At 38.7% G+C, this 22,306-nt stretch overlaps 1 protein-coding gene across 21 annotated transcripts in view; it reads left to right on the top strand.

Moving 5' to 3' along the window:
- The window catches only part of TNIK (TRAF2 and NCK interacting kinase), a 409,498-nt gene that overhangs the window by 270,128 nt on the left and 117,064 nt on the right, over positions 1-22,306 (top strand). For all 21 annotated transcript variants that reach the window (XM_021071173.1, XM_021071170.1, XM_021071167.1 and 18 more), the window contains 3 exons: positions 3,440-3,550; positions 7,636-7,726; positions 9,604-9,734. In XM_021071173.1, coding sequence (XP_020926832.1) covers positions 3,440-3,550; positions 7,636-7,726; positions 9,604-9,734 — 333 coding nt within the window. The remainder of the gene's footprint in view (positions 1-3,439; positions 3,551-7,635; positions 7,727-9,603; positions 9,735-22,306) is intronic.

The raw sequence follows: 22,306 nt of genomic DNA, 5'->3' as shown, positions 1-22,306 counted from the left end.
GAGAACTCCTTGTCTGTGCTTTTGTTGTCATAGTTAAGAAACCATTATCATAGAAATTTATCCTGTGTTCTCTCCTGAGAATTTTATACTTCTAGTTCTTATATTTCAGTCTTTGATCCATTTTGAGATAATTTTTTGTATGTGGTATGAGGTGAGGGGTTAACATCATTCTTTTCATGTGGCTATCCAGTTGACCCAGCACTATTTGTAGTAGAGACAGTGTGCTTCTATAAAATATAAGACCATTTTATCACATAATCACAGTACTATAGTCACACTTTTAAAAAATGTCAACCATATTTCCTTAGTATCAGCAAATATCTAGACTCTAGATTGTCTCAAAAATTTTATCAGCTCTTAAAAAAGAATTGGTATCTAGATAAGTTGCATCCATTGAAATTTGTTAGTATATTTTTAAGTGTTTTTAAATCTGAAGACCTATGCTCCATCTTTTTTCCCCCCTTTTGGAATATATTTGTTAAAGCAAATGGGCCTTTTACCCTTGGAGTTTTCTATTCTAGGGTATGTTGATCATATCCTCATGATGTAATATGTTCCTCAATCCTCTAAATTTCCTATAAATTGGTAACTGGAACTAGAGGCTTGATCAGATTTAGGTTTGGGTTTTTGTTTTGTTTTATTTTGTTTTTGACAAGTTTCCTCCTTAGGTGATGCTGTGTTGTTCTAATCAAGAAAAAAATCATAGCTGGGTATTTCATTCTTTCTTTTTTTATTTTACGTTAACAACCACTAGTGATCAGTGCCTGAATCTGTTAGTTTAAAACACTATTGTAAAATAGTGATATTCTAATTCTACTGTGTATTCTTCATACATCAGGAATGGAATATTTGCTTTTGGTGCTTTTACGTCTTTTATTATTTAATCACTCCCTGGTCAAACCTGTGTAAGAAATACAGGATAAATTCTTGATTTTTTTTCCCTTTATTTACCAGACTCAAATAAAAAGTTGGTTCTTCCTTTCCTTTAAACAGTGTCAATTATATTCTTTTTGAGGGATATCTTTATTAATGCACATAATTAAGCATATTTAAGGTGTTTCAAGACATTGCAGTTATTACTCTTATTGATGTTCAAATTATTCCATCTTTAATTAGTGAGAACTTCTTGAAGTTGATTCCTCAGTCTTTTCATTTTTTTACCTTTTATTTATATTTTTTTTTATGTAAGTGTAGTCAATTTACAATGTTGTGCCAATTTCTGCTGAGACCCAGCATAGCAAAGTGGGCCACAGCAAAGTGACCCAGTATATATGTATGTATGAATGTATTCTTTTTATTATATTATCTTGGTCTATCCCAAGAGGTTGGATATATTTCCCTGTGTTGTACAGTAGGACCTCATTGCTTATCCATTCTAAATTTAATAGTTTGCATCTACTAACCTCAAACTCCCAATCCAGTCCACTCCCTTCCTACCCCCTTAACAACCAAAAGTCCATTCTCTATGTCTATGAATCTGTTTCCATTTTTTAGATAGGTTCACATGTGCCATATTTTAGATGTCACATATAAGTAATATCATATGGTATTTATCTCTCTTTCTGACTTCATATAATTTGATTATCTCTAGTTGCATCCATCTTCCTGCAAATGGTATGATCTCATTCTTTTTTATGACTGAGTAGTATTCCATTATATGTATGTATCACATCTTAATCCATTCATCTGTTGTGAATAGTACTGCTGTAAATATAGGGATGCATGTATCTTTTTGAATTATAGTTTTGTCCTGATGTATACCCAAGAGTGGGATTGCTGGATCATATGGTAGCTCTATTTTTAATTTTCTGAGTTACCTCCATACTGTTTTCCATACTGGTTGTACCAGTTTACATTCCTACCTCCTCAGCCCTGTCTAACATTATCCTGTGGTCTCTGATCACTCTGGCTCTCATATATGATAATTTTAGTGTTTTTATTGTCTAAGAACATGGTCTGTTGTGGCACTTTTCAAACTTCCTTACAAAAGCTCCCAATCAATCTCTATGCTTCCACTCACACCCTGGAGAAGATGGGAGGGTTTCGTTACCCTTTGTAAATTCACAGGAAGGTAAATCAGAACAAACATTGAAAACTCATTCATGAAACTCATTTCATGAGTTTTATTGAGTTTCAACTAGGCATACAGAATAAGAAGAGAACATTATTTCTGCCCAAAGATTTTACAGCTTGGTGGGGGGTGTCTTTTAGGACCTGCTGACATGGTGCTGATGTTAGGATGTACATGGACAAAGCCAAAACCATCAATGTTATTTATTTCATTATAGCTCTGTTTTAGTTCTGCTTCTAGTGTCAAGTCAGAGATTGATTGCTAGTCATTCTAAATTCTTTTCATATAATTAGTTTTTAAAGTGACTTCTGTTGAAAACATTTTGAAGAGAAAGTATGGAAATGAATGTGTTTTTCTAAACCTATAAAATGAATGTAAAAGCAGATAGATTGCTTTTCCTCTTCTAGTCCCTACTTCTCCATTAAAGGAGATGTTTATTTTCTGCCTATTTTATAAAGTTGCTGAGTACTGTAATGAGTTTATATTTATAGAGAACTTGCAGCTTTTTGGATGAAAGGTGCTAAATTGGGGCTTATTGTTTATTGAATTCATTTGATATGTCCAGCCTCCTGGGAACATTTGCTGAAGTTAATTAAAAGTGGATAGTCTTCATTCTGACAGCTTACAGAGTCAGTTCCAAACCAATAGCATAAACAGTGCACCCTTCTATTGTTCTAACTTGGAATTGCCTAGACAACCACAGCTCTTTCAGACAAAGAATGACCTTAACTTTTGTAGGGAAGATGAGTTTGACCACCAGATTAAAAACACAGGGGATAGTCTTAACTATATCTGAACCACCTAGCTACCCTCATTTAAAACAAATACTTAGGGAGTTCCCATCGTGGCTCAGTGGTTAACGAATCCGACTAGGAACCATGAGGTTGTGGGTTCGATCCCTGGCCTTGCTCAGTGGGTTAAGGATCCGGTGTTACCGTGAACTGTGGTATAGGTTGCAAACGTGGCTCGGATCCTGTGTTGCTGTGGCTCTGGCGTAGGCCAGTGGCTACAGCTCTGATTGGACCCCTAGCCTGGGAACTTCCATATGCCGCAGGAGCAGCCCAAGAAATGGCAAAAAAGACAAAAATTAAAAATAAAAAATAAAAATAAATAAATACTTAGAATATGGAGATTTTCCTCATTTTCCAGCTATAATTTTCCAATTGGGAAATTAAAAATAATCTTTATTTTCTATTCTTTTGGGAACAAATTAAGATAAAATTTATGTTTTTATATATTGTTTTATGATCACTTTTTCTTTGCAGGAATGGCATTTCAAAGCAGCTGACTGGGACTCTTTATGCTTTCTTAATGCATGGAAACTGTGAAGTGTAACTATAATAATGGCATGTTTGCTTCCTTTGCCAGTTGGTGATGGAGTTTTGTGGCGCTGGCTCTGTCACTGACCTGATCAAGAACACGAAAGGTAACACATTGAAGGAGGAGTGGATCGCATATATCTGCAGGGAGATTTTACGAGTAAGTGGCAATATGGGATATCTGGGGAGGTGTTGAACTCTGTGCTGACCTCGCACTGATTAATTCATAAACATGTTAGAAACCTCCTTAGTGCATCATTCTAACAGTGATGGCGGCAGTGGTTGTGTGTTGTGGTCTCTGTAATGGAAGTGTGAGCCATTCTGAATGGGTGTGTGCACTTTGATTTGGAGGGTGAACATTGGGTGATTTCTCTTCACCTGGGATTCATTTCCTATGGGATTTCCACAGCCACAGCAACACAGGCGCCAAGCCATGTCTGCGACCTTCACCACAGCTCATGGCAATGCCGGATTCTTAACCCACTGAGCGAAGCCAGGGATCGCCGTTCTCATGGTTACAAGTTAGATTCATTTCTGCTGCATCACAATGGGAACTCCCGGAAATCTGATTTTTAGATCACAGCAACACTGTCCCACTTAGAAAGTGGATTATTTAAGGATATTGTGATCACTCATTTGAATTTTTCCTTTGTAAAAGTTTATAACTAATTTAAGTCTTGTAGTGACTTCGGCCGTTGTAGTACATACAACCTAGGTTAACTGATTTTACCTTGAAAAAAATTCCTTGCAACTTAATCTCTAAAATCAATCAAAACAGCTAGACAAGAATGTGCCATTTCCCCAGTTTTGCCCACAGATCCTACAGACAATCTAGACAATTGTGCCATATTTGCTGAGTTCAGTTTAGGAAGAAGAGGGAAGTTGATCACATTTTAGCTTGTTTAGACTAGTTTAATTATTTCTTACTACTAATAAGGAGGCTATTACATGTCCACTGAGCATTCTTACTAGGTCTTCTTGGCAATTATTTATTTATTTATTTACTTATTTATAAGCTCTGACTTCTTAATATAGGGAACAAAAGATAAAAGATTGCTCGGTGTATCTAAGATATGCCTTTGACAGCTAGATTATGTGCTGGGGATAGATGGATGGAAGGAAGGCAGGCATTAAAAAATTATGTTATTCATTTGATTCAAACCATATTAGGCAAAAAACAAATAGAAAATGAAGATTGTAAATAACATTTGTATTAGCATAAAAAACAAAATTCTTAAAAATAAACAGAAAGATTGAGTGACTTCTACACTGAAAATTATGACATTACAGAAAAATTAAAGAAGCCTTTATTAAATGGATTAATTAATTCTAATCTCTGAATTAGAATGCTCAATATTGTAACAATGTTATTTCTCTCCAATTTGATCCTTGATTTTGCTAAACTGCCTATCAAAATACCTCTAGGTGTATTTGTGGATCTTGACAAGCTGATTCTTAAAACATTATATGGAAACACAAAAGGCCAAGAATAGCCAAGGCGATTTTGAGGAACAAAGCTGAAGAATTTATGCTGCCAGTTATCAGGATTTATTATAAAGCTTCTAAGTAATTAAGGCTGAATGGTATTGTCACAAGAATAGACAAATGGCCAAAGAACAGAATGGAGACTTTATGCACAGCCCCACTTCAGATGGATACCTAATTTATGACAAAAGCAGTGCTGCAGTGCAGAGGAAAGGGTGCTTTTGTCAGTAGGTAGTACTAGATCAATTGACTATCCATAAAAACATGTTTTATACCATATTTATATATACCTGCTTTATGCCATATTTAGAAATTAATTCCAGCTGGATTATGGATATAAATGTTAAAGATATAAAAAATAAATCTCTTAAGAGAAAATATAGGCTATTACCTGCTACTCCTTTTGCTTGGAGTAAGCAAAAAGATTTCTCAATCAGAAAAAACAAAATTTGAAGGAAAAACAGTGAGGTCTGGCTGCTGATCTCCTTCACCTCTCACATGTATCTCCAAGTATTGATCTACCATTGTGTAAAGTTCATTTGAATTTCAGATTTAGAATTTTACCCATTCAGGAAATCCTGACAGATTATTTAGTCATCCAGACCACCCCGTGGGTACCAATAAGCTACTGAGTGTCCAGGACTGGCTCTGCCTACTCTGCCTTTCTAGACTCCTGGGTAACTCCCAGGGGATCTGCTGTGTGATCCACAGGGATCTACAAGCAGCAGGGAGGTTTCACCCCATGAGTATCTCTCAACAACTGGCTTTAACATGTATGAAAACATGGTTCTCTTCCTTTTTCCAATACATTCTCCCAAATGATACTGGTATTTGAGATAAGGCGACCCATTGGAAGGGATATTCAATTACCCAAAGGTGATCACCAAAACTTCTCCTGGCTACAACAAGTTTTCAGAGATAACCCTCCATGCGCCATATGATTTCATTAAATACAACCTCTGGCTCACTTATGTGCTCTTGTATCTGCTTCCATCCACTTTGGTGATAAAAGAGGAAATGGAATCTTCAATCCCTCTTTTTTTTAATTAGTTTGTTTTAATTATTAAAATATAATTGATTTACAATATTGTGCCAGTTTCTGCTGAACAGCATAGTGACCTAATCTACCTATATCTACATTATTTTTCTCATATTGTCTTCAGTCTCTCTTTTAATGATTCATGAAGTGTTAATATGTTGTGAAAACTATACATTTTAATCTGTTTGATGCCTTCTTTAAGCCAAACTGACTAGATAAAAAAGATAATTTTTTAAGACCCAACCGGTGCCTCCAACTGAACTGCCTTATAGTTTATGTTTACTGATATTCCTAAACATGAACATGGACCTATTGGGGCATTTGTATTCTCATGCTGAATTTCCTCAACAAAAGGGGATTCAGATGTCTTGATTTTTTGTTTTCTTTTTGTTTCAACTTCATCTTTCATACCATGGTTTTACTTTGGAGAAAAAAATTAAAAGTACAGACAGTCATAAATAAAAAATGACAAAACTTGAGTATCTAATACCTTGAATTAGCAACCATTAAGATAATTTGCTCCATGAGTTCCCGTCGTGGCTCAGTGGTTAACAAATCCAGCTAGGAACCATGAGGTTGCGGTTCGATCCCTGGCCTCGCCTCGCTCAATGGGTTAAGGATCCGGTGTTGCCCTGAGCTGTGGTGTAGGTCGCAGACACGGCTCAGATTCCACGTTGCTGTGGCTGTGGTGTAGGCCGGCAGCTACAGCTCCAATTAGACCCCTAGCCTGGGAACCTCCATGTGCTGCAGGTGCGGCTCTAGAAAAGGCAAAATGACAAAAAAAAAAAAATCTTTAGATCCAGCATCGCCCTGAGCAGTGGTATAGGTCTCAGCTTGGAGCCTTCGTTGCTGTGACTGTGACATAGGCTGGCAGCTGCCGCTCCAATCTGACCCCTACCCTGGGAGCTTCCATATGCCATTGGTGCGGCCCTAAAAAGCAAAAAAAAAAAAAAAAAAAAAAAAAAAAAAAAAAAAAAAGTCAAAATCAGAATAATTCATGGAGAAGTAGAACACAGTCAAGTTTAGATGTCACTGAATAATTATTTTATGTAATAAGCACAAAGTCACAAATATCATAAATTACTAAAAATGCCAGTGACAAGCATCAAGAAAGGAAATGGAAATTGCTGTTCTCCTTTTTCTAATGTGCAACACTGGCTCAAACCAAAAAGAAATTTTCTTGGCTGGTCTGAGAGATGCTTTATTATGCTTAATTGAAATTGTATGACAGAAGGTAACTTTTAACTTTTCAGTTCAAGATTGCCCCCCCAAAAGTGGAGGATTCATTTAAATCAGTTTTCTGTACAAACTCTGTAGATGTTCCTTTTCCCAATTGACAAATCAGGGTGGTCCTCGCTGTTCACAGAACTATTAGCTGAAACATGTGCATGTCGGAACCATATCATGACTTGGGTGGTTCTTTGTTACCTGAGACCAAAGCTGATATGCAAGTGTTTCATTTAACACAGTACCGTGCATTGCAAGGGCTGCCTGTATATTTCAGTTTATATTGATCCATAGCCTGCATTTTAGAAAAATTGAACATTGTGCTGCATTTAGAATTATGACCACATGAAAGATATGAATCAAATAAGGAAAGTATCCCTGGATGAGTTTAAATTTGGAGGGGAGAAGGGGGTAATCATTAACATCCAAAATAGTTATTTTGCACCTGGGGTTATATATTCTTATTAACCCTTCTCAACTCTCCGTCTCTCCAGGGACTGAGTCACCTGCACCAGCACAAAGTGATTCATCGAGATATTAAAGGGCAGAATGTCTTGCTGACTGAAAATGCAGAAGTTAAACTAGGTAAGAACAGAATCCAGTGGCCCTAAGAATTGCAGGAATTGGTAGAATTGTTTCAGAAGTCTCTTTTTTTTGAAAGTCATGAATGTATATTTGTCACTGGATTTGGAGGTCATTGTACCTAAAATGGAAGAAAAACATCTATTGAAAAAAATATTTCCTACCCATTGATTAAGCACTTTGAATAGGGATTGGTATACAAAATGGTGAGCAGAACCGTGTGCTTAATCAATGGGTAGAAATAATGGTGTTTGTTTTTTAAGCAAAAACTGACTGTGAACTGGTTTCCTAGATCTTGTAGTTTTATTTTTATTGTTGCTGCTACAGCAGACCAATGATGGCTCATTTTTTAAATTGAAAATATCCACACTAGGATGTATTTAGAGGAATGAATTCCTGCCATATTCCCATATGTTTTGAGTTCTATTTACATCAATTTTATTATTGTCTAGGGTACCTGTACAGAATGGATGCTCAGTATCCCAATTTAGATGCATTACTGATTCCCCACTTCCATCTGCCAGAGTTATCAGTGAGGGAGTCCTTTTCTCTGGTACTGTCCATTAGAGTCCTTCCCACAGTAAGTTCTGGATTTTCCAGATAAAGAATTCATTCCCGCATGCATTTGACTGCCTGTTGAACATGAGTAAGAGCATACACTGACAGATATCCTCTAGGACATCCAGTTTGTCTTCATGGAGAAGAATCACTGTCCATGTGATTGTTTATTTTCAAGGAGATTCAGATATCTCCTAGATTTATATCCCAAACATTGGCACTTGCCTTTTTGTTAAAATATATAATTTCCATTTTTTCTTAGTTAGCATTCGGGGCCAAACTTTCATCTCATGAATATTCCCCTTTAAAACAAAGGCATACATTATGTAGAGAAAGCAGTTATATATGTACTGACTACATAAGCTGTCTTCAGAATATTCACTCACCACTAATTAACAGTTCCTTGTTGACAGAATATCATACACCAGGTCTCGTGCAAGATGCTTTTACGTAAATGGGCTCACTTAAACATCAGAGCAACTCTTGTGAATCTCATCTTCATTTTATGGATTAGGAAAATGAAGCTCAAAGAGGTTGATCTACTAGTCCTAGGTCACATCTCTAATAATTGTGAGAAATAGGATGCAAATTTAAGCAGCCCGATTCCAGGAACTTAGCTAAAAACCACTTTCTTTGTATCCTCTAAATACTATCTTTTATGGCAACCAAGCTTCCCTTTTATTTAACACCTATTTTTGGTCCCCCATGGAGCTCTACTGTAACCATATATAACCCTTTGTGCTTTTCTTATTGGTACACTTTATCCATTTATACATGAAGTTTAAAATATATATTCACAATAGTAGAAAGGAAGAAGCAACCCAAGTGCCCATCAGCAAATGAATGGATAAACAAGGTGTGGCACCTGCATACAATGGGATGTTATTCAGTCTTAAAAAGGAAGGAAATTCTGACACATGCTGCAACATGGAGGACATTATGCTATGTGAAGTAAGCTAGTCCCCAAAGGACTAATACTGTGAGATTCCACTTATATGAAGTATCTATAGTGGTCAGATTCATAGAGACAAAAAGTAGAATGGCCCTTGCAAGGGACAAGGAGAGAGGAGAAAGAAGAGTTATTGTTTAATGGCTACAGAGTTTCAGTTGAGGAAGATGAAGTTTTGGAGTTGGATAATGGTTATGGTTGCACCACAGTGTGAATGTTTTTTATGCCACAAAAGTGTCCGCTGTAAAATGGTTAAAATGGTAAATTTTATATTGTGTATTTTTACCACAATGGAAAAAAAAATACATGTTCATTTTATCACCATATAAGACCTTAGATCATAGACTGTATTCTTTTGTCTTCCCTTAACTAGTGGACTTTGGGGTCAGTGCCCAGCTTGATCGAACAGTGGGCAGGAGGAATACGTTCATTGGGACTCCCTACTGGATGGCACCGGAAGTCATTGCCTGTGACGAAAACCCAGATGCCACATATGATTTCAAGGTATGACTTCTTCTTCATTAAGTTTCCAGCTCTGCCTCACATCTCACCCTGAGACTTATAGAGGATCCCCCCATGGCTTTGGACTTATGATTTATATAATCCAAAGGGAAAACTACAAGACATTACTGAATTTAAAATTATGACATTCATCACAAGTGATTAGATATAATAAAAATTTAAAAAAAAATAAAAATAAAATAAAATTATGACATTCAAGTGAGAGTCTTTTTAATGAATTCACCCATCATATCTGATTGCCTATTTGTAAAAAAATGTTTAATCCACTTTCTATATTCTTTTGAACTTCTCTTACTTATTAGAAAATAGACTTCTTCATTGGTTATAGTTTAAAATTTTGGCAAAGTGGTTGTGTATATTTTTCTGTATATTCAGAATATATACATATTCTGAGAGCTCTTTATGTTAAAAGAAACCAAGTTTATGAGTTTGTTGTCTTGGATCATCTTTTTCTGATTAAAAATAATCACTTATTAATTTCTATATTGCTCAAAGTTTAATAATTAGAGTTTCTTTTCAATGAGAGAAAAGCAAATGGAATGTCAGTAGCTACTTTGTGGTGTTTCTGTAGCATGTTGCAGTATTTCACAGAAATTTGATTTGTGACTTTTACTTTATAGCATAAACTGGAAATTTGCTAATAAATTCAAAACAATGTTTAAGTAGAGAGGTAGGAGTTGTCCCCTTCTTCAAGAAGCCCTTTACTTTTCCATTCTGCTAGACAGTAATCAAACATAATTTGGGGTCATTGTCATACTGATAGCTACAATGTCAGGTGATGACGTTATGAATTACAGCTGAGAGTCAAGATCTTATGATTGGTGGCAAATGGGATATAGAAACTGTGGGTTTCCAGATGGTGCAATAAACAGAGAGACACCCTGTGGTCTTTGTGTAGACCACAGGATAACCTTGGGAAAAACCTGATAGTACCTAAACTAGTTTCATAGGTGAATAGGACTTTTTTTTTTTTTTTTTAACTTAAGGTAACTTTGGTCACGTACAACATTATAATTCGACTTCTGTATACACTACAGCATGCTCACCACCAGAAGTCTCATTTCTATCTGTTGCCATACCATTCATTCCCTCTACCCATTTTGCCCTCCTCCCACCCCCTTCCCCTATGGTAACCACTAATCTGTTCTCCATATCTGTGGGTTTGTTTTTGTTTTGTTTGTTCGTTTATTTTTTTTAATATTCCACATATGGGTGAAATCATAGGGTATTTGACTTTTTCTGTCTGACTTATTTTACTTAGCATGGTAGCTTCAAGATCCATCTTTGTTGTCACAGATAGCAAGATTTCATCTTTTTATGGCTGAGTAGTATTCCACTTTATGTATATGAAAACTAGGTTGTTTTCATACCTTGGCTATTGTAAATATTACTGCAGTGAACATAGGGGTGCATACTTCTTTTCAAAACAGCATTTTAGTATTCTTTGAATAGATACAGAAGTAGAATGGCTGGATCATGTGGTAGTTTTATTCTTAATTTTTTTTTTTTTTGTCTTTTTTGCCTTTTCTAGGGCTGCTCCTGTGGCATATGGAGGTTTCCAGGCTAGAGGTCCAATCGGAGCTGTAGCTGCCAGCCTATGCCAGAGCCACAGCAACTGGGGATCTGAGCTGCGTCTGCAACCTATACCACAGCTCACAGCAACACCGGATCCCCAACCCACTGAGCAAGGCCAGGGATCAAACCAGCAACCTCATGGTTCCTAGTTGGATTCCACTGAGCCATGACAGGAACTCCTATTCTTAATTTTTTTAAGGAATTCTGATTTCCATAGTGATTGCACCAATTTAAATTCCCACTAAGAGTGTAAAAGGGCTTCCTTTTCTTTACATACTCACCAACTCTTGTTGTTTCTTGGGGTTTTTCTGTTGTTATTGTTGTTTGTTTTGATACCTGCCACTTGAGCAAGTATTAGGTGCTATCTCATTGTGGTTTTTATTTGCATTTCCCTAATAATTAGTGATAGTAAACATCCTTTTTTGTTCCTGTTGGTTATCTATATGCCATCCTTGAAAATAATGTCTGTTCATCTCCTCTGCCCATTTTTTCAATCAGGTTGTTTGGATTTTTGTTGTTATTGCTGAGTTGTATGAATTTTTTTAATATTTTTGATATTAACCCTTTACAGGATATATGACTCACAAATATCTTCCCCCATTTAGTAGGTTGTCTTTTCGTTTTGTGGAAGGTTTTTCGTTGTGCACAAGCTTTTTAGTTTTATATAGTCTTCTGTTTATTTTGGCTTTTGTTTCCCTTGAGGAGACATCCAAAAAGATATGCTAAGACTGATGTGAAATAGTATACTGCCTTTGCTTTTCTTGTAGGAGTTTTATGATTGTACATCTTACATTCAAATCTTTAATTCATTTTGAGTTAATTTTTTTGTGTGATGTAAAATGGGGATCTGATTTCATTCTTTTGCCTGTGACTGTCCAGTTTTCCCAACACCATTTTTTAAAGAGACTGTCCTTTCTCCATCATATGTTCTTGGCTTCTTTGTCTTAATTAGTTGTCGATATGTGTGAGTTTCTTGTAGGTCTCTCAAATCTGTTGCATTGATCTGTGTGTCTGTTTTTCTGCCAATATCATGCTGTTTTGATTACTACAGTTTGTAGCCTAATTTTAAATCAGAGAATGTGATACCTCCAGCTTCATTCTTTTTTCTTAGGATTGCTTTGGCTATTCAGCATCTTTTGTGGTTCCATACAAATTTTAGAATTGTTTGTTCTATTTATATTTAAAAAAAAAGTCCTTTTGATTTTGATAAGGATTGCATTGACTCTATAGATTATTTTAGGTGTATGGACATTTTAACAATGTAATAGCTCCAATCTCTGAGCACCTAATATCTTTCCATTTCTTTGTGTCTTCTCCAATTTCTTTCAACAATGTCTTATGGTTTTCAGTAACAGTTTCACCTCCTTGGTTAAATTTACTTCTAGGTAGTTTATTATTTTTGTTACGATTGTAAATGAGATTGTTTTCTTAGTTTCTCTTTCTGCTTATTCATTGCTAGTGTATAAAAAACACATCAGATTTTTGTATTTTGATTTTGGATCCTGCAACTTCATCATATTCCTTTATTATTTCTGGTTTTTTAGTGGAATCTTTAGGGTTTTCTATGTATACAGTCAATAGAAAACCAATGTTATCAGCGTTTAGTGAGTTTCACTTCATCCTTTCCAGTTTGGATGCCTTTCATTTCTTTCTCTTGCCTGTTTGCTCTAGCTAGGCCTTCCAGTACTATGCTGAATAAGAGTGGTGAGTGGGCATCCTTGTTTTGTTCTTGATTTTAGGTGGCTAGCTATCAGTTTTTGACCATTGAATATATTAGCTGTGGGTTTGACATATATGGCCTTTGTTACATTGGGGTATGTTCCTCCTATATCTACCTTATTGAGGGGTTTTATCATAAATGGATGTTGAATCTTGTCAAATGTTTTCCCTGCATCTTTTGAGATGATCATATGATTTTTAGCCTTCATTATGTTAACATCGTGTATCACATTGATTGATTCCAGATAGCAAACTTTCCTTGCATCCCTGGAGTAAATTCCACTTGGTCATAGTATATGATCCTTTTAATGTGTTGTATTTGGTTTGCTAGTACTTTGTGATGGATTCTTGCATCTATGTTCATCAGAGCTACTGGCCTGTAATTTTCTTTTTGGAGTGTGGTCTTTGTCTGGTTTTAGTATTTAGTAATGTTGGCCTTGCCAGATAAGTTAGAAAGCATTTCACCCTCTTCAATTTTGCGGGAAGAGTTTGAGAAGGATAGGTATTATATCTTACTTGAATGTTTGGTAGAATTCATAAGTGAAGCCTCTTGGTCCTGAACTTTCGTTTGGGGGGAGGTTTTTTCGATATCCTTACTAGTGATTGGTCTATTCAGATTTTCCTTTTCTTTATAACTTGGTATTACAATATTATATGCTTCTAAGAATCTGTCTATTTCTTTAGGTTGTCCAGTTTGTTGTCATATTGCTGTCCATAGTAATCTCATAATCCTTTGTATTTTTATGGTATTTGTTTTAACTTCTCCTCTTTCATTTCTGATTTTATTTGAGCCTTCTCTCTTTTCTTCTTAGGAAGTCTAGCTAAAGGCTTGTCACTTTTATCTTTTCAAAGAGCATAGTTGCATGGACTTTTCACCAAAGAACTTTACTGATTATCTTGAAATACCCTTATCTTACAGATGTGGAAACTGAGACGTAAGGCCTCTGCACATGCATATCCACTTCGTGATCTTCCCAGAGGCTTGAACCCACATCCTCTGACTATGTGTTCAGAGCTCTTCCCAATATATTACCCTGTTCCTCTATGATACACTCCTATATAAATATCCAATTTACCAACAAACCAGCCTCTGAAGAGTATATTTGAAGAATTTCTCTTTTAAAGAACATTTTTAGTTCTCCACATGTGGGGTTATTATTGAAATCAGGTCACAAAGATGCAAACATTGCAATGTTTGGCACCCAGTGTCTCAGAGCATTGACAAAATCATTTGCCTCTTTGGAGAAATGCAAGCTTGAAGGTCTAAAAACAAAATAATCTCCTGTAAATTTCCTCCTTCTTTCAAAGTTAGTCACTGTAATAACCTGACAACAATCTGGCTGAAAACAGCTGCCAAGTTAAAAATTAATCTCTTGCCAAAATAAATGTCATTTATTTAAACTGCTAATGATAAGCACATTTAAATAATTTAATTTGAAAACCCCTTCAGAGGAGCCACTACAAAATATATGTCCCAGACCAGATATGTGTATCATAATTGGCTTTAAGCAATTCTTAAAACTATAGTTATACTCAACAAAGGCTAAGTAGTCTAAATCTAGGCCATGGATATGTCAGACTACTTTATAACATAACATGGGGAATCAGAGTGTTTCAAACGTTGGGTTTTGGGTTTTTTTTTGTTTGGTTTGGTTTTTTGTCTTTTTAGGACCATACCCAAAGCATATGGAGTTCCTAGGGTAGGGGTTGAATCAGATCTGTAGGTTGCTGGCCTACACCACAGCCACAGCAATGAAGGATCCGAGCCATGTCTGTGACCTACAGCACAGCTCATGGCGATGTCGGATCCTTAACCCACTGAGCGAGGCCAGGGATTGAACCTGTGTCCTCATGGAGGCTAGTCTGATTTTTTTCCACTGAGCCACAAGAACTCCTCAAACTTTTAACCTTAGATTCACCTTTTAAGTATTTTGGCTGACTATTGTATATATGGGACTTATGTTCTGTGGCATAAAATATATCCCTGTGATTGAGTTGTTTTTAGTGGAGTAACTAGAAGAGGACTTCCTTCTGGGCAGGCCAAAGCTTGGAATTAAATTGATGTCTTGAGTCTCTTTCTTCAGATTATGGCCAAGGAATATAGTTTGGGATCAGTGAAAAATTCTTGAGCCTAATGAATAACTCTAGGTGTGAACCAAGCTTGGTGTATGAATAATCCCAGGGGACATCATGCTGCACAGGGTGACCCCGGAGGTCCTGGAAGGTCCCTGTGTGACTGTGAAAGTATCCTGAGACATTAATAAATTGAAAATTAACTTCTGCGACTCTTAGTAAAAAATAAAGAATCCTGATGAGAGAATAGATTCAACTGCCTCAGTCATTTCAGACCTTGGCACGACTTTGTTCAACTTGTTGTGAATGTAGGTTGTATAAGAGGAGGAAGAAGTCACGGCGAGGATGTGAACTTCCCTGGTCACTCGTCACAGGGTAAAATAAAGAAGGAGCATGACAAAAAGGTGGATTAGGAAGACCAAGCAGGAGGGAGGGTTTGGAGATTTTTTGAAGATTCATTTCAACAGCTTTGCAGTTTTACTGTGGATCAGAGAAGCAGCTATTCATTAAATAATCTTTCTTGACATCATATATTATCCTTTTTTCTTTTTTCTTTTTTTTTTTTTTTGTCTTTTTGTCTTTTGTTGTTGTTGTTGCTATTTCTTGGGCTGCTCCTGCGGCATATGGAGGTTCCCAGGCTAGGGGTTGAATCGGAGCTGTAGCCACCGGCCTACGCCAGAGGCACAGCAATGCAGGATCCGAGCCGCGTCTGCAACCTACACCACAGCTCACGGCAACACCGGATCGTTAACCCACTGAGCAAGGGCAGGGACCGAACCCGCAACCTCATGGTTCCTAGTCGGATTCGTTAACCACTGCGCCACGACGGGAACTCCTGTTATCCTTTTTTCTGTTCACTATTCTTAGGGATGTGATCTGTCCTGTGATCTGTCCCTAGGAGACAACTTAACAGTACATTGACTTTCAAAACCATTCATTTGTTACCTCAGCACGTATGTATTGAATAGCCACTAGGCATCAGGAATCAGCCAAGCTCTATCTGTATGTGCTGTTTTCAACTGCAAAGTTCATTTGTGACCCCGTCAAAGATCAGTGGTTTGGTCCTGTGTGTTTGGTTGTCCCTTTGACCCAGCTGTTATCCCAGCCCCAGAAAACTGATGGCAGCACTTTGGGCCTTCACGTGCTGTAGATGCTTCCTCCCAGAGGGCACGTGTAGAATAAAAGATGACTTGAAGGCCACTGGACTTTCAAGCCCTTTCTTTAAAATAAAGACAAAATGCAAAAGAGTATAGTTTGGTTTTATTATTCGATTATTTCTTACTTAGTACTTATAATTTTATTTATCTAAAATGTCTTTAGAAACCGCCACAAATTCTCTCTCTTTTTTTTTGTTTTTGTTTTTGTTTTTGTTTTTGTTTTTGTATATTGGAACCATTCAATAAAATGAGGGCTTCTGTAGGAAGGAGGTCTGAAGAGGTCATGCTTTTGATTACACCCTGGTTTTGTTTGATATCTACCGGGTACAGTAAGTGACTGAAAATAACCCCTATCCTAAAGAGGAGTGCCAGAATCTCATTTTCCTGGTGTGTTCACTTTCCCCTAGAGGCCCTGCCTTTCTTGTTTTCAGAAAATCTGTCAAAACACTTCAAGTGAAAGGAAAGGTTTCATTTTCCTGATAAGTATGTGGGGCAATAATGAAAGCTTTCTCATTTAATAATAAGCATTCAGAAGACCCGAAATTAATAAAGCTGTTCAAAATTCCTAAGCTGTTTAAATTGTTATTTTTTAAACTTGAATTTCATTTCCGTTGGATGGGATTTGCCAAGTATTTTATAGTCCTATATATTTATCGCTTTAACAGAACTACTCAGGGAAGAAAGTTCTCTGTGGCCAAAAGCACATTCATAGGGAGTTGGTTGAATAAAGACTGGCACATCTGTCCCCTGAAATACTACACAACCATTTATGCAATGGCTAAGTAGCATCTGTTGAAGTTGGGCAGATCCCAAGATACAGTGTTATTAGGTACACAAAGCAACTTATAGTAGAGTACACATATTAGAGTCTTATTCTCCCCTACCCCATGGCAAGTGGAGAGAGAACTTAAAACTTTATTTGTATATCTTTCTGTCCTGTCCTAGTTTTTTAAAACATCAATTGGTCATGTTGGGAATTTAGTAAAGCAAGAGAAGTACAGTGAAATCACACAGCCCTTCTACCCGACCCCCCATCCTCTGTCCCTATCTGTGTTAATGTTGTCTATTGTTCACCTAAACTCTGTTTATGAGACTTTGCACCCAGGTGCTGAGGATTTGCAGGCATTGGTGTCTCCTGCAGGGTTTGGGTGAATATTGTGCTCTGGCTGCAAAGCAAGTACTCATTCTCTTGGGTTACAGATAATTGGCTTTATTCAGGGAGGTTGGAAAGAGCTCCTCTAGGTAAGAGGCTTGGCTGAAGATGAAGAGAGCAACCTGACTAGTCTGGTGTAGGGTCACTGAGGTGCAGGCAGTCATGTGAGTGTCACGTGGGAGGATGCTTTTCAGATGGCAGAAAGAAAGAACCTCTCAAATGAGGCCTGGCCTCTGTCTACAACAAAGCTCCAGTCCCCGTACAGTAAGAAGGATGATGCACGCGTCTACACTGCTATTATCAGTGGAAACACATTTCTGTTAAACACGCTCCATGTTCACACCTATTTGTACAGGATTCCTTAGTCAGACATAGCAGTACCACCTCCATGGGGCTCCAGGCTGATCCCTAGGCGCAGAGAAGACGCCGTTCTTCCAGCATTCTCAGTGACCCTGAACTCTCCACCCTCCTTCTGTTTCTATAGAAAGTAGTATATAAGTACGTGAAGTACTGGATGAGAGTCAGGCTTTTGAAGTTGGACAGGACTGGTGTAAAATGTATACCTCGCCCCCTTGTACTGTATTGCTTCAGGGAAGTTACTCAACCTTTCTAAGCCTCTGTGGGACTAACAAATTGTATATGACAAGGCTATGTCAGAATAAGTGCGGTAACATAAATAACGGAATGAATTCAGTGCCTAACCCTTGGTAAGTCCTCAATATATGATAGTTAATATTTGTTTTTATAGGTCGTATGAAGGCACTGCCATTTGGAGCCATTTGGACCTAAAAAAAACCCATCAGTATTATAGAATTTGAACTCCTGTTTGTATTATACATCTCACTTGTCGGCTCCTGTTGAACCAGGATCTACTTCTTTATAAATTGCACCCCTAGTTTAAGGGGCTGCCCTTAGAGCACATACAGTAAATTTAACTTCCTTGTCCCAGCTGGAACTTTTCCAAAAAGAGGATAATAAATAAGTGACGAAAGGCCAATTTCCGGTCTTGGTGAAGTAGACTGGTGTCTTGGTCTTGGCGAAACTTGGTAGAATCTACTGTGCCAGTTGTACCTGTAGTGAAGCTGTTGTCTGTCCACTCTTGACCACCTTACTGCCTTCTTTGATGGGATGATGGGGCTAGGACTCAGCTAACCCCATTTCTGCCTATCCTTCTGGCTTACTACTCTGCTCTGCCAGTGGGGGTGGGCTGCCAGCCTTGGGGAGGAGGACGTGCCCTTCCCTGCTGGCTTCCCCTGAGCTTTCTGTGTACTCCCGTGTCACCCCAGCAACTTCTTTGAATACCAGAGCTCATTGGCTCAGATTTGAGGCTTGAACTGCCAGTCAATGATCATTGGACCCAGGATCTATCTGCACCAGCACTTGTTAAATACCCACTACGGACTACGGACTACGGACACAGCATAGTGTTATGCACTTTGCACACATTACCTTATTGAATTTTCTTATTAACCCTGTGACATAGGTTCTCTTCGTGTTACAGGTGAGGAAATGGGGTCAGAGGAGTCGAAGGGCTTGCCTTTTCTGCCTCTCGTGTTCTCTCTGGCTCTGGGGCTCTTCTGGGCCACCTTGCCTCTCTTTCCTTGTGTGGCTGGTTCAGCCAACCTAAAAGTGTTCTTTTCTTCACTTGTTGGGCAACCCAGCCCCATAAGGAATGTTGTCTCGTTGTGCCTTTGTGCCAGCTGTACCCAGCCCCCCAACACCAGCCAGAAGTTGTGTGCTTGCCTCTGCCTTCTCAGAGGCACTAGAATTTGTCTCTGTTCTGTTTGCAGTGCACACAGGGCTGGGCTATTAATCATGCCACAGGCCAGGCTGCACAGCACCACTCGAATAATGTATTACCCACCTCCTGCCAAAATGAGTCACACCACGGCCACGAAGGAAACTTATCTCTCCCGACTCTCTCCTCATCTTGTTCCTCCCTCTTCCCTCTCTCATCCCCTGTGATCTGTCTTGCCAGTTGTAATTGGAACATTTTCTCCCGTATTTAAGTTCTGAAGTGTCTCTGGGAGTTGCTAATGTATCCAAAGGCTTAAACAAGGCCCGTCAAGGACGTTTATTGCTTTCTGGCATGGGCAGTTAAGCATAGCTTGCAAGCAGCTCTGGGTGGATATGGCCAGGAATATAAATGTTCCTTTTGGAAAATTTTCTGGAATCCCAGGAAAAAAAAAAATCCTAATGATAATATCAAGCAAAAGCTTAACGAAGAAGTCATTTCTGGCTGGTCACGTGACAAAGGAGGCGCAGGTGTTGGGATGCTGTGACCTTTGGTTTGAAGGCATTATTTGGGAGGCTTGGAGGAAGCACCCTAAAGGAGGATCTGAGAGGATGGGTACTGAATAAAGGAAACATCTCCCTTCACTAACCCTTCCTGCTTTTTGTGGGATAAATCCAGCATCACCTCACAAGTGGGACCTCTCCTTTTCCCTACTGTCAAAATATGCTTTGCGAATTATCGCTGTATACATATTATCACTAGGAAATGCATTTAGCTGTACTTACATTTCTTATGTCACCAAAGCCTGGAGGCAGGTATTCGGGGGTTTGTGTGGTGACTCATCGATGTCCTCAGGACCCAGGTGCTTTCCTTTCTGCCCTGTCATTAATACGTTGACTTATTGTCTCATGGTTGCAAGAAGGATGCTATAGCTCCAGGTAACATGTTTTTATCCAAGGCACAAAGTAGAGGAGAGTTGTCAAGACACAGGCTGTGTTTGTCACATTTCAAGAAAAGCTAAAGTTTTCCTAGAAACTCCCAAAAGATGTTTGCCTGGGTCTTGTTGGCCAGAAATAGGTCACATCTTTAATTGTCATCCTTAGCTGCAGGAAAATCTAGATACACAAGTTTAACTTTCCTGTCCTCTGAAATGCAGCAAGGGAAATAGGAATTGAAATGCCTGTTGGGTTAGCCAACAAACAGTACTTGCCACAATCGAATAGAGGGAAATCATAGAAGACTAAACTGAGCAGGCAAAGCCAGTCTCACCTAACAGAAAAGGACAAGGAAATTATTAATATTCTTGAGCTTATTATGTGCCAGATTTTGAGCTAGGCAGTGCACCTGTGTACATACCCGTCACAGTTGCCTCTGTTGTGTGAAAGCTAACTCTGAGCAGTCTTCTGGAGGCAGTAAAATTAGGAACCCGGCTTTGAATCCAGGTCTATCTAACTTAAAAGACTACTTACCATCCCTCTAGGAAGTGGAACCCTGGTTTGCAGTGTGCTTCACTGCATCTTGGCACTTTCCTTTGAGTCACCGGCACCTAAAGTCATCTGTAAACAAAGTAGGAGTCTGAAGCAATTACTTTGTGGGCCCCTTTTTTTGTTCGTTTCTTTGCTTTTTAGGGCCACACTTATGGCATTTGGAGGTTTCCTGGCTAGGGGTCGAATCAGAGCTGTAGCTGCTGGCCTACACCACAGCTCACAGCAATGCTGGATCCTTAACCCACTAATCGAGGCTAGGGATCAAACCCGAGTCCTCATGGATATTAGTTGGGTTCTTTACTGCTGAGCCACAGTGGGAACTCCCAGTTTTTTGGGTTTTGTATTTTTTTAAGTGAATTCTCAGCTCTTTACATTGTGATGACAGTTGTAAAAGAATTAGCCTGGAAAGCAGGAGACCTGGCCCTGAGTACAATCTGGGGCTGAGTTGCTCTGTGATCTTGGGAAGTCGTTTTTCTCTCACCTGTGAAATAAAAGTTTGGACTAAGTGATCCACAGACAGTCTAATGGCCTTAAAACACTTAGGTTTTGCTCCTTTCTCTTGTGTATCTTTCATTTGTTCATTCATTCATCAAATATTAAGTGCCTGGTATGCCAGGCAACTTCTGATACTGTGTACCAGTGAACAAAACCAAGCTCCCTGCCCTTGGAAATCAGAGAAGACTAAACTGGGCAGACAAAGCCAGTCTCACCTAAAAGTAGAGGACAAGGAAATTGTGTGTGTGTGTTCGTGTGTGTTGGGGGCAGGGAACACAATAAACAAAAACCATAATAATTGAGTGATGAGTAAATTACACAGTTGTTAGAAGGTGATCAGTTCTCTGGGGGAAAAATGTGGGAAAGGGAGGGGAGGTGCAGTGCTGGGAGAGAGATTTGGTCATCCTCACTGAGAACCAGCATTTGAGCACAGACTTCAGCGAGAAGAGGAAATACGCTAGCATGTAAGTGGGGTCAGTGCTGCAGGCAGAGGGGAGACCTGGGGCAAAGACCCAAAGGCAGGAGTTGGCCTGAATTTCTGAGCATTTTCTTTCCCCATCTGAGGACTGGCCTGGAGCCTTCTCAGACCAGCTCCATCATTTCCTTTCAGCTGCATTGGCTCTCAAACCAGCTCCAGCTTCCTAGACTTGTAGGCTGTTTAACTTGGAGCCTACTGCACAGGAAGGGGCTTAGAGCCTAGCCACCTCAGTTCACACAGCAGAATCACTCGATTCCTAGAGATGTTGGGAAGGAGCTGGGAGAATTTCCAAGACCTGGAGTCTTATCAAAACAACACACTCACCATTTTCAGACTGCACTTGCTGTGTTTCCTGTTGAATGTCTCAAGCACAGTGAGTGACTCAGAGCTTTCATCATGTTCCCAAATGATGGTCTGTGTCAATCAACCATAGCATTGCAGGTACCGCAGAGCTGTGTTTTCATCTTTACCAGTTGCTGCTCCTGAGGCAACCTTGATGGTGCACTGGGCTTTCCCCATTAGCTCCAGAAGGAACCTCAGTAAGCAAGGCCAGGAAAACTCAGCCACTTGCTGGGCTGTACCAACTCTGTGTGTGTGTGTGTGTGTGTGTGTGTGTGTGTGTGTGTGTGTGTGTGTGTGTTCAGTGACAACTTTGAATACATCTTGAAATGGAACAAAGAGA

Source organism: Sus scrofa, chromosome 13 (assembly GCF_000003025.6).
Source record: "Sus scrofa isolate TJ Tabasco breed Duroc chromosome 13, Sscrofa11.1, whole genome shotgun sequence".
NCBI classification, from domain to species: Eukaryota; Metazoa; Chordata; class Mammalia; order Artiodactyla; family Suidae; genus Sus; species Sus scrofa.
This window is presented reverse-complemented; position numbering and strand designations above follow the sequence as displayed.